Source organism: Montipora capricornis, chromosome 11, assembly GCF_036669925.1.
Source record: "Montipora capricornis isolate CH-2021 chromosome 11, ASM3666992v2, whole genome shotgun sequence".
Lineage (NCBI taxonomy): Eukaryota > Metazoa > Cnidaria > Anthozoa > Scleractinia > Acroporidae > Montipora > Montipora capricornis.
Window position 1 is genome coordinate 2,818,287 of NC_090893.1, and position 12,500 is coordinate 2,830,786.

The window sequence follows — 12,500 nt, forward strand, 5'->3', positions numbered from 1 at the left end:
CCTCCAAAATCTTGGCACTCGCAAACTTTTCATCTGATCTCGAAATCTCGACTCAGTCTTTGCGAAGAGTGTCAAAGTCTCATTTATATTGCATTTATTTTGGTGTGAATTAAATTAAGCCTTGCATGTTATGGTCTCAGTCTCAGATTCACAAACAAGGGTCTTGGCATCTCGGTGAGACTTGGATTTTACCATTCATCACCCCTTCTAAAATCAGTGGTTATACCGTAATGATATGAACTTGTTTATTGAAATCAAACAATTTCACATTCATTTTGATCTTTAGAGCCCCTCTGCCTCGCCTCCCTTTAATGTTGGAGATGGAATAGAGTCAATTTGAATACAATCACTTCCGACCAGTTCCACTACAAGGAAAGAGGGACAGCCAATTCGCAGCTGAGAAGATAAAAATGGAAATTACACGAAACTGGAGTGTCAATAATTATTTGTGAACGTAATAATTTTATTATGTTCATGATTGTAAGATTTGGACTTTGAAAGAAGGGCAGGAGGTGATTAAAAAAATTGGAAAGAAAAGTCTGTTAATTCATTGAAAAGGGAGAAATAATAATTGGTATTTTCTCTACATGTACATGCTATTTTGTTAAAGGGGCTAGGTCACGCAATTTTAGGCAATTTCAGCACTGATCGAATGGTCATAGAATTAACTAAAATATCAAAATAACTGTTCAAAACTATAGAAGAACTCTAAACAAAACACAGGGAAGCCAAGAACGGACATGGATGGACAAAACTGGAGAGGATTGAAATGAATTGAATTTGGGTAAATTTGAAAAATGTCGGCCCACCTTTTTTCAAATTTATATCAGTCTATATCAAAATGTCATTTACAAAGCTGGAAAATCATTCTCAGTTGTTATGTGGCTGTGATTTTGCAAACGAAAGACTCTTGCTCTGCCAATTTGACCTTTAGAGCTTATAATTAACAAAATTAAACAAAATTACCTAAAACAGCGTGACCTAGCCCCTTTAAGGATTTTTGTTCACAATTGAATAAAAATTTAATGAAGGAGACCATTATTAACTTACCTGTATGCCTTTGTCTAACTCTTTCTTCATCAGTCCGTAACTATCATCTTCATACGACGGACATTCAACAAATCCGTCTTTAGCGTCAGACACATTCCGGTCACTAAAGAATACAGGAGCTCCAAACTCACGCCTTTTCCTTGAAATCCTAAACTTCACCTGAAATATATTTAATAAATAATGTGTCATTCAAAGATACAAGAGATTAGTCAACTGATAACCCAGCCAGTCAAAAGGGCATCCTGCCGGCCACCTTCCTTTCATGGTCACTTTGTTCTGTCGTGGATTAACCTTCCACAGAGACTATAATTTTAGTGATCCAGCCATTGCATGTGTGTTACAATGACAAATTCAACGACAATGACATTAGGATAACAATGATGATGATCACGATGATGATGACGATAACGATGACGACGACGACGACGACGACAAATACAAAGACAGGACCAATCCTTATGAAACAAATTAATGAATGGATGCACCTGTTGTGCATAACAGAACAGAACAGGAACTAGCAAGAACATCTTGAGCCAGTGGGCAGTAATGGACTTCACGCTGAAACAACTGGAAAATTATCAAGGCCACCAACTCGGCCATTTTGCTGGCCTCAAAAGGTGGATAGCAATAACCAGACTTTCCTTTCCAAGCACCTGACTCTAGAATTGTTCAAAGGGCACTTAATTAATCCGAGAGGCCACTGGAAAAAGGACTACCATTACCAGCAGTCACTGAGTACTAAATCAGTTTGGTGAATTATCTGTTGGCTACAAGCTTGTGCTTTCATCCACTTTTAATAAGATGACCAACCAAAATGCGAGCTTAAGTCCATCAGCGTGACCCAAAACTTACAATAGAATTATCCAGTGGACAGTTCAAAGTGATCATTAGTTAAGACAGTCGCTATTAAAACAACCCAACCCTTCATCCCTGAAGCAGGATGCTTGACAAGCAAAATTGTCTGACGTTAAACAGAGTAAATTCTAGAAGTCGCATTTTCAGGATTAAAATTAAGAGTTAAGGAACAATACCAGAGCAAGTAAATTATTAAAACCCACTGACACTTAACCCTTTGGCTAGGATGCCACCAGTTGATGAGGAAAATTGTCTGGCGTTTGACAGTGAGAGTAAAATCTGTTAAGTTTCACTCCCAGAGGTCAATGGGTTATTAATTATTATGGAACTGATCATCTAACCTTTCGTCTGTTTTCTGTCACATTTTCCTCCTCCACTTCCACCTCACTTCCATACGACTCCCACGGCTGTGGAGTTCTGGGAAATTTTCTCAGGGTTAAGATCACATCTTCTTCTCCTGCATCTTCTACTTCACCAGTTGGTAATTCCTCTTGAGGAGGCTAAATGAAGAATGAAAATTTGCTCTTAATGTTCCTGTATTAATCATTACCCCTTTCACTCCTAAACCTGCCTAAACTGGTCTCACGTCTGTCTAACACCAGATGATTTTACTTGTCCATGGGGAACCCCCAGTAAAAAGTAAATAAATTTAATACTGTCACAAAATGTCCCCTGCCCCTTTATTAAAACATCAAATACTAAATAGATATGTATACATACAATACATACTTAATTGACCGCTCCCCATAGGGGCTTTTCAGGGCCAATGAAACACAATGAAATGACGGAACAGAACAACAACAACTGTTAAGAATCCCAACTGGCCAGAGGCAAACCAGTTGGCTATTTTACAAGTGCAGCTGAGAAGTTGAACCAGGGACTACCAGGAGTTGAACCAGGGACTACCAGGATGACAAATTCATCAAATACATGCACTTGTCTTACATTAAGGATCCTCTCCTTTGCTTCTTCTGTAAGGACAAGGTAAAAATTCTGCCCATACTTGAAAACAGGATCATAAACCACCAGGAGCTCATCTGCTTGATAATCCTGGATTTGAAAAAAAAGGAAAACCAATTGAAAGAAAAAGTAAATGACCTTAAATAAAGTCTGCATGACCAAACATCTTTAATTTACTAATCAAAATTAATCACATTTAACTCAAAGTAGACCAAAGCAAATGTGCTGGATTTTACCACTGACAGAGAAGAGTTAGGACAATGTGCGAGCCAGCGAGCTATAACATGCGAGTCATGCAAGCCATGGCAACGAGGCATGCAAGCCAAAATGGTGAGCCATAAGAGTCAACATGCATCGCGAGTCACACAGTTATTGAAAGCAGTAACCACTTTAAAATGGATGCTTAGACTTAATAAATAACTGTTTGTAAGTGCTATTTGAAATGGGTACTTGGACTTAAATGCGAAATCTGCATGTCTCGCATGGCTCGCTGGCTCGCAGACTGTCCCACCCCTACAGTCTCAGAATGCCAGAGTAGTTTAAACAAACACATTTGCAGGTGCCTTAAGACTGGAATCAAGCCTGAGATGTGCATTGGTGGAAGGTGAGTATTAAATGCATAATTATGCACCGCCAATAATATTATTACTCAGAATACAATTTACTGCAAAGTTTCACAATGAACATATTAGATATAGCCCAGCTCCCACGCAGACGTTCTTAGGGGTTCGTCATGCATTCCTCCCCCAATGAAAGTCTGCTGGAATGAAAAATCACTTTTGTTCAACGGCTGTTTACCCACCATTTAAAGAAATCAATCAGCTTTAACTAATTGTGCTGTACATAGCCAATCACAAGCTGCAAAAGAATGCCATACAAAATGTGAGTTTATACAAAACTGGCAAATGGCTTCGGGTTGGTCTGTAATCCACAAACGGAAATAGTCCGTAGTTTCAACAGACATGCATGGGGGAGGAACGCGTGACAAAAGCCCCAAGAACGTCTGCGTGGGAGAGTAAGGATATAATTAGCTGGTCTCAGAATTCAGACACATGATAATTAGGCTTAATAACTTTCAGGATATCAGTGAGGGATGGTCGAATTGCTTTAATTAAGCGCCATTAGAACTAACCATTGGTAAAGTCAAGGTTGTCATGGTAATAAATCTAATGCTGATCAGCTTGCAAGCATCAAGCAACCCTCAGAAGCCAGAAGTAACAGACTGTCATTCTTAGTTATCATATTGGTTAATTTATTGCAAATTGCCAGTAACACAACATAAGGGAATGAATTGCTGGACAAAACAATTGGTTATAAATTACTTGAACAATACAGCACCACTCATTTGCATTCCACTGAACATTGAATGGCACTCTGTTGCACGTTTCATTCTAGAATAGCTTCCACCTAACTTGCATGTGTTGGCTCTGTATTCTTTGATTGCACTCAGTTGATAAGACAGCCATGCTGGTGCCAACACAATATTAATTAATTAATAGCAAACTGTTGCTCAAGTTTTGCACAATAATAAGCGTCAATTTGCGCAAAGACTTGCGACGCTAATGTTCTCTCCACAAACAAAACCGCTGTGACGTCAGGTACAATGAAAGAATGGACCTGGATTCTATAGTTGTTCCAACAAAAATTAATTATAGTTAAGAGACGAAACTGACTTCAATATTAAAATTCTTTATAGGACCCCAATTTGGAGAATTCAGAATTCTTACCAAGACTATTTGTTTTGCTGGGTGGAAATCTGACACTGCAGCTCTGTCTTTAAAATCTTGGAGAATTGCCTCCTTTGGGATCAACTTGAACGGATTATCTTCTGTTACATCTTCGACCCCCTTGCAGCCAAATATTTCTTGCGTTTTGCTCGTGAAGAAAAGCGGTAATATGTCTGCTGGTGTCTCCTCTTCTCCGTCTCCGTCTCCGTCTTCCGCAACGTCTTTTCTTTCCTCCGGCATGTTATGACAAAATTTTTCAAATATTCCTCCTTAAATTTGATTTTCAAACTTGTACAAGTTTTTCAACGGCGCCGCCATATTGAATCTGGACTAACATTGGTAACCATGAGAACACGGTTGGAGGAATGGGTAAGAGTGTTAATTTTTATTTTCAGCACAAAAAAATGATAACATTTTGCGAGTTTAGGATGAAGATGTATATGACAGAAGATCAAAATTGTGCTAATTTCCTAAAACATAAACCCTTTTTTCGTTCAAATGATTCTTATATGGTCATACTTTGCAATCATAAACTGTCACGCACAGTTTCGTGATCCTTCAAGACATCACGAGGTCATTTGACAGTCACATGCGAAAAAGACGAAGAAGAAGTTCACTCCGGTTAGCTCCTGCAAACCAAATGCGAGTATGGCTTGTTTAAAGTTTGTGCTAGTAGCTTTGCCTCTCCTCTACCTCACCGAAGCTTCCGTTCCGTACAAAATTGGATATTTCGAGCAGAAGATTGACCATTTTAACTTTATCGAGGCCTCGACGTACATGCAACGCTTTTTGTACACAGGTGAGCCCTGCAGAAGTTTAATATGCGGAAGCTTCTGAACTGGTTAATAGCGTTACCCTGGATGCCAGAGGAGTTTTTTTTCCAAGGTCGGAGAGAACGCTCAGTGATTCGAAATGTCGACATTTCGAATCGCTGAGCGTTCTAGAGTTCTAGATATGAGCTAGTCTTTTGGGGGCGGATCATGGTTTTTAGCAGGGTGGGTTCGAGGAAAGGGGCCGGGGAGTTCCGGGGGCAGTCTCCTCCGAAAATTTTGAAATTTCAAGTCTTTGGAAACGCGATTTCCGCCATTCTTTGACTGTGGGACTACGGGAGCAGGCATTTAATATCACGCAATCCTGGCCGGGTATTCTGAAGTATAGCCCGCCATTCTGAGGCAAAGTCGGCATGTTTTAATAAATATCTCTTTTAAAGTTAAAATGCCGTTCTTTTTGCATCAAAAAAATTATAGCAAAGCTGCGTAAAACGATGCAAATTGGCATTAGTAAAACTAAGATAAAAATAAACTGCATTTTATCTTTTTTCAATTTTCTGTTTCATCAAAGTTGGGATCAACAAGTAGCATTTCTCGGGGGTATCTTTCTGCAAAAAGCTGAACCATAGCATCGTAGTTTTCTATAGAGAAAACTTTTTAGCGTTATTGAGCAGCAGATCAGGCTTAACTTGGTTGATATATAGATTTAGCCAAGCTCAAAAGTGGAGCTCCCAGGTCATTTTAACCTGGCTTGAGCCTGCGATCTAATCGAACCCAGTACCTGGTCAGCAGTCAACTTAAAAAAACAGCTGACATCCACGAGCTCCATGATATGGTCAAATGATACTGGTAAGCAGGTACCTTTTTTGACAGGTGCCAATTGACCATAACATGGATGCCGGATGTCAAAGATGTATGCTGTTATAAACTAGCTGGAGATAAGTATACAAGTATTGTATAGATCTGCACCTGGTATTTTTGTTATTTGATTTCATTTCCTCATCAACCTGTCAACCTCGTCAACAATGTACATAATGTAACGTGGATGCGAGGCAATTTCGGGTTAAAACTACAAAATAGCCTGAAATTGCCTCACATACATGCTAGACTACATTGTAATGCAAAAAACTAACTGTGAAAAGGGCTAGTCTCTATAATCGGTTGCCTAACTTCAATATACAGCTCTAGCTTTAACCCTGAACTGTAGAATCCGGAGCCACATCTTCTGGCATATTTGATTTTCACAATTAGCTGATCCTGACTGAAAAGCCAACAAGCCCCTAAGCTACCAAATAAAATTGATAATTGGGGCTCATTATTGCGGCCTTCTCGACATGAGGAGTTAAAAGAATGACCGGGGTGTATAATTTAACTGTGTGACTATTTACATAATGTTATTAATATTGCATCAAACACCCAAGGATGCCCCCCTCGCAGGGGATGTGACGCTGGGACCCTGGAACCCTTAATTAGCCTACACCAGAGCTAGTTTCATCTGGATTTTGCTACCAGCTATAATAGTGTAAAGCCCCCAAATCACTCCTATCCTAGAGTAACTGTTTTCCAGAAACTGAGGTCAATAGATAATGAAGATAAAATCTTCAACCAACTGGTCAGTCTATTCTTCAACTGGTCAGTCCATTCTTCAACCAACTGGTCAGTCTATTCTAGACCCAAACGCTCTGATTTATAAATAAATATACCCTATGCTAGAGTAAACTGCTTGAAAACCATACCCTTCACAGCAGCACATACCGGGCAGAATCTGCGAATCCTGCAATCTGATTGGCAGAATCCTAGCCCTGGTTGCGTGAGCTTGTGTAACATTGACCTTAAATTTCCATTTTTTGACATAGAATCCTTTTACATGCAGAAGAAAGTGTTTCAAAACAGATTTTTGTTAGACAAAAGGCATGGAAATAGAATTCAAATAAGAATATTTCTCTTTGAAACGTTCAGTTTGTAAGTTGCTTACTGCATGAATTTGCTATCAAGCGCAAAGTACAGTATCGTTAATAGTTATTTCTGTAAATCCTGTTTCTAAAGAGGCCTTTATTTAATTTATTAAGAAAGTTTTTACTGAAACTTCTGTATTGATTTTCACAGACATATTCTGGGATAAAAACAAAGGACCAATTTTCTTCTATACTGGTAATGAAGGAGGCATCACACAATTCTGGGACAATTCTGGCTTTGTCTTTGAGGCAGCCAAAAACTTCAGTGCTCTTGTCATATTTGGGGAACATGTAAGGTTTAATACATAGTCAACTAATCCTTCCCATTCTTCTGGAATTGTGTAATATATCATCCTCGAAGTGTGTTAAATTTGTAGAGTTAGTCCTTTCAAATGCCCAGTCTGGCCGGTCAGTTCTGTCAAATGGAATGCGTCCTTAGTTATCGCAAGGGTCCTTTTATAAACCAGTGTAACATCAAATTTACATGTACAATCACCTACATGTACAACTACCGCAAAAACATCTACATGTACAACCACTCACAAAGAATTGAATACCATTTTAAACAAGCCATAATTGTCTAAAATAAGCGAGACAACAATATGGATGGATGGGGATGGAATGATTGTGGCATAAAGATATAATTTTAAAGTGACTTTGCAAGTTTTGCTGAATGTTTTTAGATGTTTTTAAGGTAGTAATGTAGGTGGTAACATAATGTTGATTTTTTTGAGGTGGTTGTAGGTAGTTGTAGATGGTTGTAGATTTTTTTTTGAGGTGGTTGTAGATGGTTGTAGGTGGCCATGGTTTTAGATGGTTTTAGGTCGTTCCATGTTTTAGTGACTACGGAGTAAAATGATTGCAAGGAATACTTGGCATGGATAAAGGGGTCTCTGATGTTTTGAAGCGTTGCATTTATGAGTTATTCCATATTAAATGGGTTTTATAATAACTCAAAGCTTAAGAATGTGGAGAAGCTGACTATATATACAAGTAACAGAGTACTTGCAGGATCAAAAACCAGTTTATTGCATGGCTATTGTAGAACCATGTGTACAGAAGCTGGTTTTTTCTTTCAACTTCAGCGATATTATGGAGAGTCTATGCCCTTTGGATCTGCAGCATTTGAACACGACAAGATTGGATATCTATCAGTAGAGCAAGCTTTGGCAGACTATGCCGTTCTGATTACAAACCTTAAAATTCAGTTTCAAGCGATAGAAAGCAAAGTTATTGCCTTTGGTGGAAGGTGGGCAATTAATTTTGTTCTATTATTTGTAAGATACAACCTTGGTTGAACAGAAATGTCAAATGTATTTTTTAAAGGTGATATAAAATTAAATTTGTGGCAGGTGGTCATGTTGCAGCAGAGATTGCATTAACGAGCAAAATGATATACATTGTATGAAATGAATCATATATAGAACTGCAGATATGAAATCAGGGGAAGCTACAGTATGATCCTCACAGTCATGAACACAACTTTAGCAATTGGGTTTCGAGAAGCCTGAAAAGTTCGGGACTTTACGGGGTTTGAACTTGTGACCTCTTAATGTGGCTGACTGACCAACTGAGCTATAAAGCCACTGATCACTGACATTATATAACTTATTGCTCATTTGTTGATTAAATTGTTGAAACTGTTTTGAACAGCCTGATTGTTTTATATTCACTATGTGCACATGCATGTTTTGTCAATCATGTGCTGTTTGGTTTTGGAGAAGAGCTTATATAAAAACAGTCTTTTTTCTGCTTTGGGGTAAATTATTAGGTGACGACTAATATTTGAATTTTCAGCTATGGTGGAATTCTAAGTGCTTACATGAGATTCAAGTACCCAAATGTGATTGATGGAGCTTTAGCTGCAAGTGCCCCTATTTATATGACTACATTTCAAGGAAGTGAGAGGGAATTCTTCTTTACTGCAGTAACAAAGGTGATGGAGAAAAATGTGATGAAAGATACAGTGCAGGCCAGAAATAAGCGTCCTACGCAGACGCAAAACGCACGCACGTTTTTTGCGCACACGCGTTTCTAAATGCGCGTTTCCAAACGCGCATTTGATGCGCGTTTTTTCTTTTGTTATTCAAACTCGTATTTAGCTGTGATTTTCATTGTTCCGCGAAACAATAGACAGACGATAAAATGAATATTTAATTCCTGTGATCAACTCACGTACTCACCAGAACATTTGAATTGAAGAGCATTGTCAACTGGTCATTGTGAGTTTCGAAATGAGCCAACAAAGTTTAAATTTCTTTTCGCATTCACTGAATGTAGTAGCTGTATATTCATTATGGACACTGATACATTAATATTCTTTGGTCTACCTGAGTGTTAATTCCAGTTAATTCCCAACAAGCCTCGTAAGATTAAATGTACAATATATTCAAAAGAATTCTGCTTTAAAATTATGACGCATGAAACTTGAAGCTGTTATAAACCCTCTCTCCAGTGTTGAGAGGCAAGACAAAAAAGTGCAAAATTATAATATTATACAGTATAATAACTCAAACTTTCACTCACTTGAACCTTTATTTATCTTGTAAAAGTTCAAGTTTACATACAGCGTTCTGTAATCGCAGTGGGCTGAGTAATCAAGTTTATTGGAATCCTATAATCATCATCAATATCATTATTGTCATTGCAGGTGTCATTGCCTTTATTAATTACATTATACAGTACATACTATTCAAAGTCGTTTAAAAATATACAATATGCTCCAGCTCAGTTTTTTTAAGCCTGCGGTAACAAAGTCGGACTGGATCAATTCAGATACACTTGGATTGCTCACCTCTGATAGACGTAAAAACATGATAATTATGGTCTTGAGAAATTAACCCTTAGGCTAGCCCTTAATCTTTAAGCTATTCTTGGTGAAATCGGCCCAAGCGTCGAATGGTTTTGGCTTACAAAACCGTTTTTTTTTTTTTGCTTGATCCGAGATGAGCGAACTGAGTGGATCCCAGTTGATCCAGTCTAGCTTTTGTACCTAGTCCTGCTCTCTTTATTAGGCTTTCCTTTTACCACACTGTACATGCAGCTCATAAATATAAGCATTAAGTATCATTGAATCTGAGTTGGCTGGTTAATTGTTCATTATTTTCTTTTTTATTACATCTTTACATGAATGTAGACTTTATTCCAAGTATTGGGTTTATTTCCAAACTATTCAGGACTTTCGTAATGCTGATCCTCACTGCCCTAGCTATGTTGAGGAAGCTTTTCAAGCAATTGAGACACTCAAGACTCAAGGAGCAGAAGGTTTGTGCAGTCTACTAAATGCCTACAGGAATGTGTGGTTCCAGAAAATATCCATACCCCCACCACGGAAGACATTTTGATTTGCAACCCCCCTCCCCAGTCAAACTCCTGTTTTAGAATTTCCAGTTTGAAAGAACGAACTGAACCTCAACAATCGTTTCCCGATGCGGCAATAAATATTGCGTTTACTCAAAGAAGAGAAAACTTGACTCCCGGTTCCTGTCCGTGGTCTAAATGCCACCCACAAAAAAGAAAATGTCATTGCACACAAGCGTTGAGATGGTGGGAACTTGCGTCTTATCGCATTTTCAATGAGTTACTACCCCCAGTAAAACATAAATCCTATCAAAAATGTGTTTACTGCATGTGAAGGTAGCGAAAAGTGATACTCAAGTGAACGGAAGTGTTGGTTGGACGAAAAAGAGACAAACGTGGAAGTCTGGGGACGAGACTCCAGTTGAGATCGCCATTTTAAATGTTTGAATCCGTCCCAAATGAAATTAAGACACATTGTTCTTAGCTTCGGGAGATTGCAGCGCTAGCTAACTCAAAGAAAAACGGAAACATTGAAGCTAATAGTATTAACTTTATCTCAAAACTGACTTTTGTTTCAAAACATCGTCCGATAGTGTGTTTTGTGCTTCAGATCGATCGTATGTTGCTTTCAATGTTTTGTATGTGGTTCGTGACCCTTTGGAAAAGTAGTTTCCCACGAAACCCCCCTACCCCTTGGAAATTACTGCCCTTTAACCCCCCCTCTCCCTCGGAATTTCCAATTGTCTTCCGTGATGGGGGTATGGATATTTTCTGGAACCACACAATAACAATGAACTGAGCAGAACGTGACTTTAGAATTGTTATACATTCCCTTGCTGAAAGGCTATGGTATGCATTATTGCATGTTAAGTCACATTCATTTCTATAATTAATAATAAAGTTTAAAAAAATTAATAATTACATAAATAATATTAATTAATTAATAATAAAGTCAATAATAATTACTAAGAGAGCTGTCGAGATTGTACATATACCAAAGCCACTGAGGCTACATAAAAAGACAATATTATTATAAAGCTGCATGTTGGCAATTGAATTAAGTGGTAAAATTTAAGTCTGATTTTTTTTTTCAAAACCTGGGTGTACAGTACGTGTATTCATTTTGAACTTAGTTTTAATGTAGATTATTTTGTTCATTTTTCAGGACTTGCTGTAATTTCAAAGACATTTAAGCTTTGCAAGCCACTTGTATCTGTTGATCAGGTACTGATCAACTGCACTCAAATTTCACAATAATTGTATGACTGTTATTACAGTATGTTTCTTATTGAAAAGAAATGGGTTACCGGGTACATTCAAAACAAATTATATGGAAATGTACACTTCAATATGTTATACAGTTTATTGACAAAAGGCACAAACAAGTTGATACACTGTAGGTATAAAGTGATTCTCACTCTATCATGCAGACTCATAGATAGTTCATGGATAGCATTGCACGCCACTTATGGTTGAAGATTAAAGGAGGCTCCCAATCCAGTCTTGCTGGAGAAAAGTTTTCCTTATCCTATATCGACCAATTCACTAAATTTATTTCAGTCGATGAAGACAAATGGCTATTTTGAGGATATCTTAGTTTATACAGACTTCTTATTTTTTGTTATTTTAATATTATCGTTTGAAAAAAAAAGTTACAAAACCAGCTTTATTTATTTTCTTCTTGTGTACATGTAGATTCCACACCTCTTGGGTTGGATTCGCAATGCCTTCACCCTCCTTGCCATGGGTGATTATCCTTACCCCACAACCTTTCTTGCGCCCTTGCCTGGGTACCCTGTGAACGTAGTTTGCAAAATGATGTTCACTGCATCAGACAAGCTGGAAGGATTGGCAAGTGCTGCTGCACTGGTATACAATGGGAC

At 38.1% G+C, this 12,500-nt stretch overlaps 2 protein-coding genes across 2 annotated transcripts in view; one reads left to right on the forward strand and one right to left on the reverse strand.

The window, feature by feature from the left end:
• LOC138024359 (dynein axonemal intermediate chain 3-like) overlaps positions 1 to 4,930 on the reverse strand; it is a 51,362-nt gene extending 46,432 nt beyond the window's left edge. Inside the window, exons 1-4 of the mRNA XM_068871529.1 lie at positions 4,593 to 4,930; positions 2,851 to 2,955; positions 2,247 to 2,405; positions 1,051 to 1,209 (exon numbers count right to left, since the gene is read on the reverse strand). Coding sequence (XP_068727630.1) covers positions 1,051 to 1,209; positions 2,247 to 2,405; positions 2,851 to 2,955; positions 4,593 to 4,832 — 663 coding nt within the window. The 5' untranslated portion in view covers positions 4,833 to 4,930. The remainder of the gene's footprint in view (positions 1 to 1,050; positions 1,210 to 2,246; positions 2,406 to 2,850; positions 2,956 to 4,592) is intronic.
• Positions 4,931 to 4,974: 44 nt separating this feature from the next.
• LOC138025093 (dipeptidyl peptidase 2-like) overlaps positions 4,975 to 12,500 on the forward strand; it is a 16,679-nt gene continuing 9,153 nt past the window's right edge. Inside the window, exons 1-7 of the mRNA XM_068872359.1 lie at positions 4,975 to 5,391; positions 7,469 to 7,608; positions 8,403 to 8,566; positions 9,115 to 9,253; positions 10,494 to 10,581; positions 11,783 to 11,841; positions 12,313 to 12,500. The exon at positions 12,313 to 12,500 is cut by the window's right edge and continues 103 nt beyond it. Coding sequence (XP_068728460.1) covers positions 5,241 to 5,391; positions 7,469 to 7,608; positions 8,403 to 8,566; positions 9,115 to 9,253; positions 10,494 to 10,581; positions 11,783 to 11,841; positions 12,313 to 12,500 — 929 coding nt within the window. The 5' untranslated portion in view covers positions 4,975 to 5,240. The remainder of the gene's footprint in view (positions 5,392 to 7,468; positions 7,609 to 8,402; positions 8,567 to 9,114; positions 9,254 to 10,493; positions 10,582 to 11,782; positions 11,842 to 12,312) is intronic.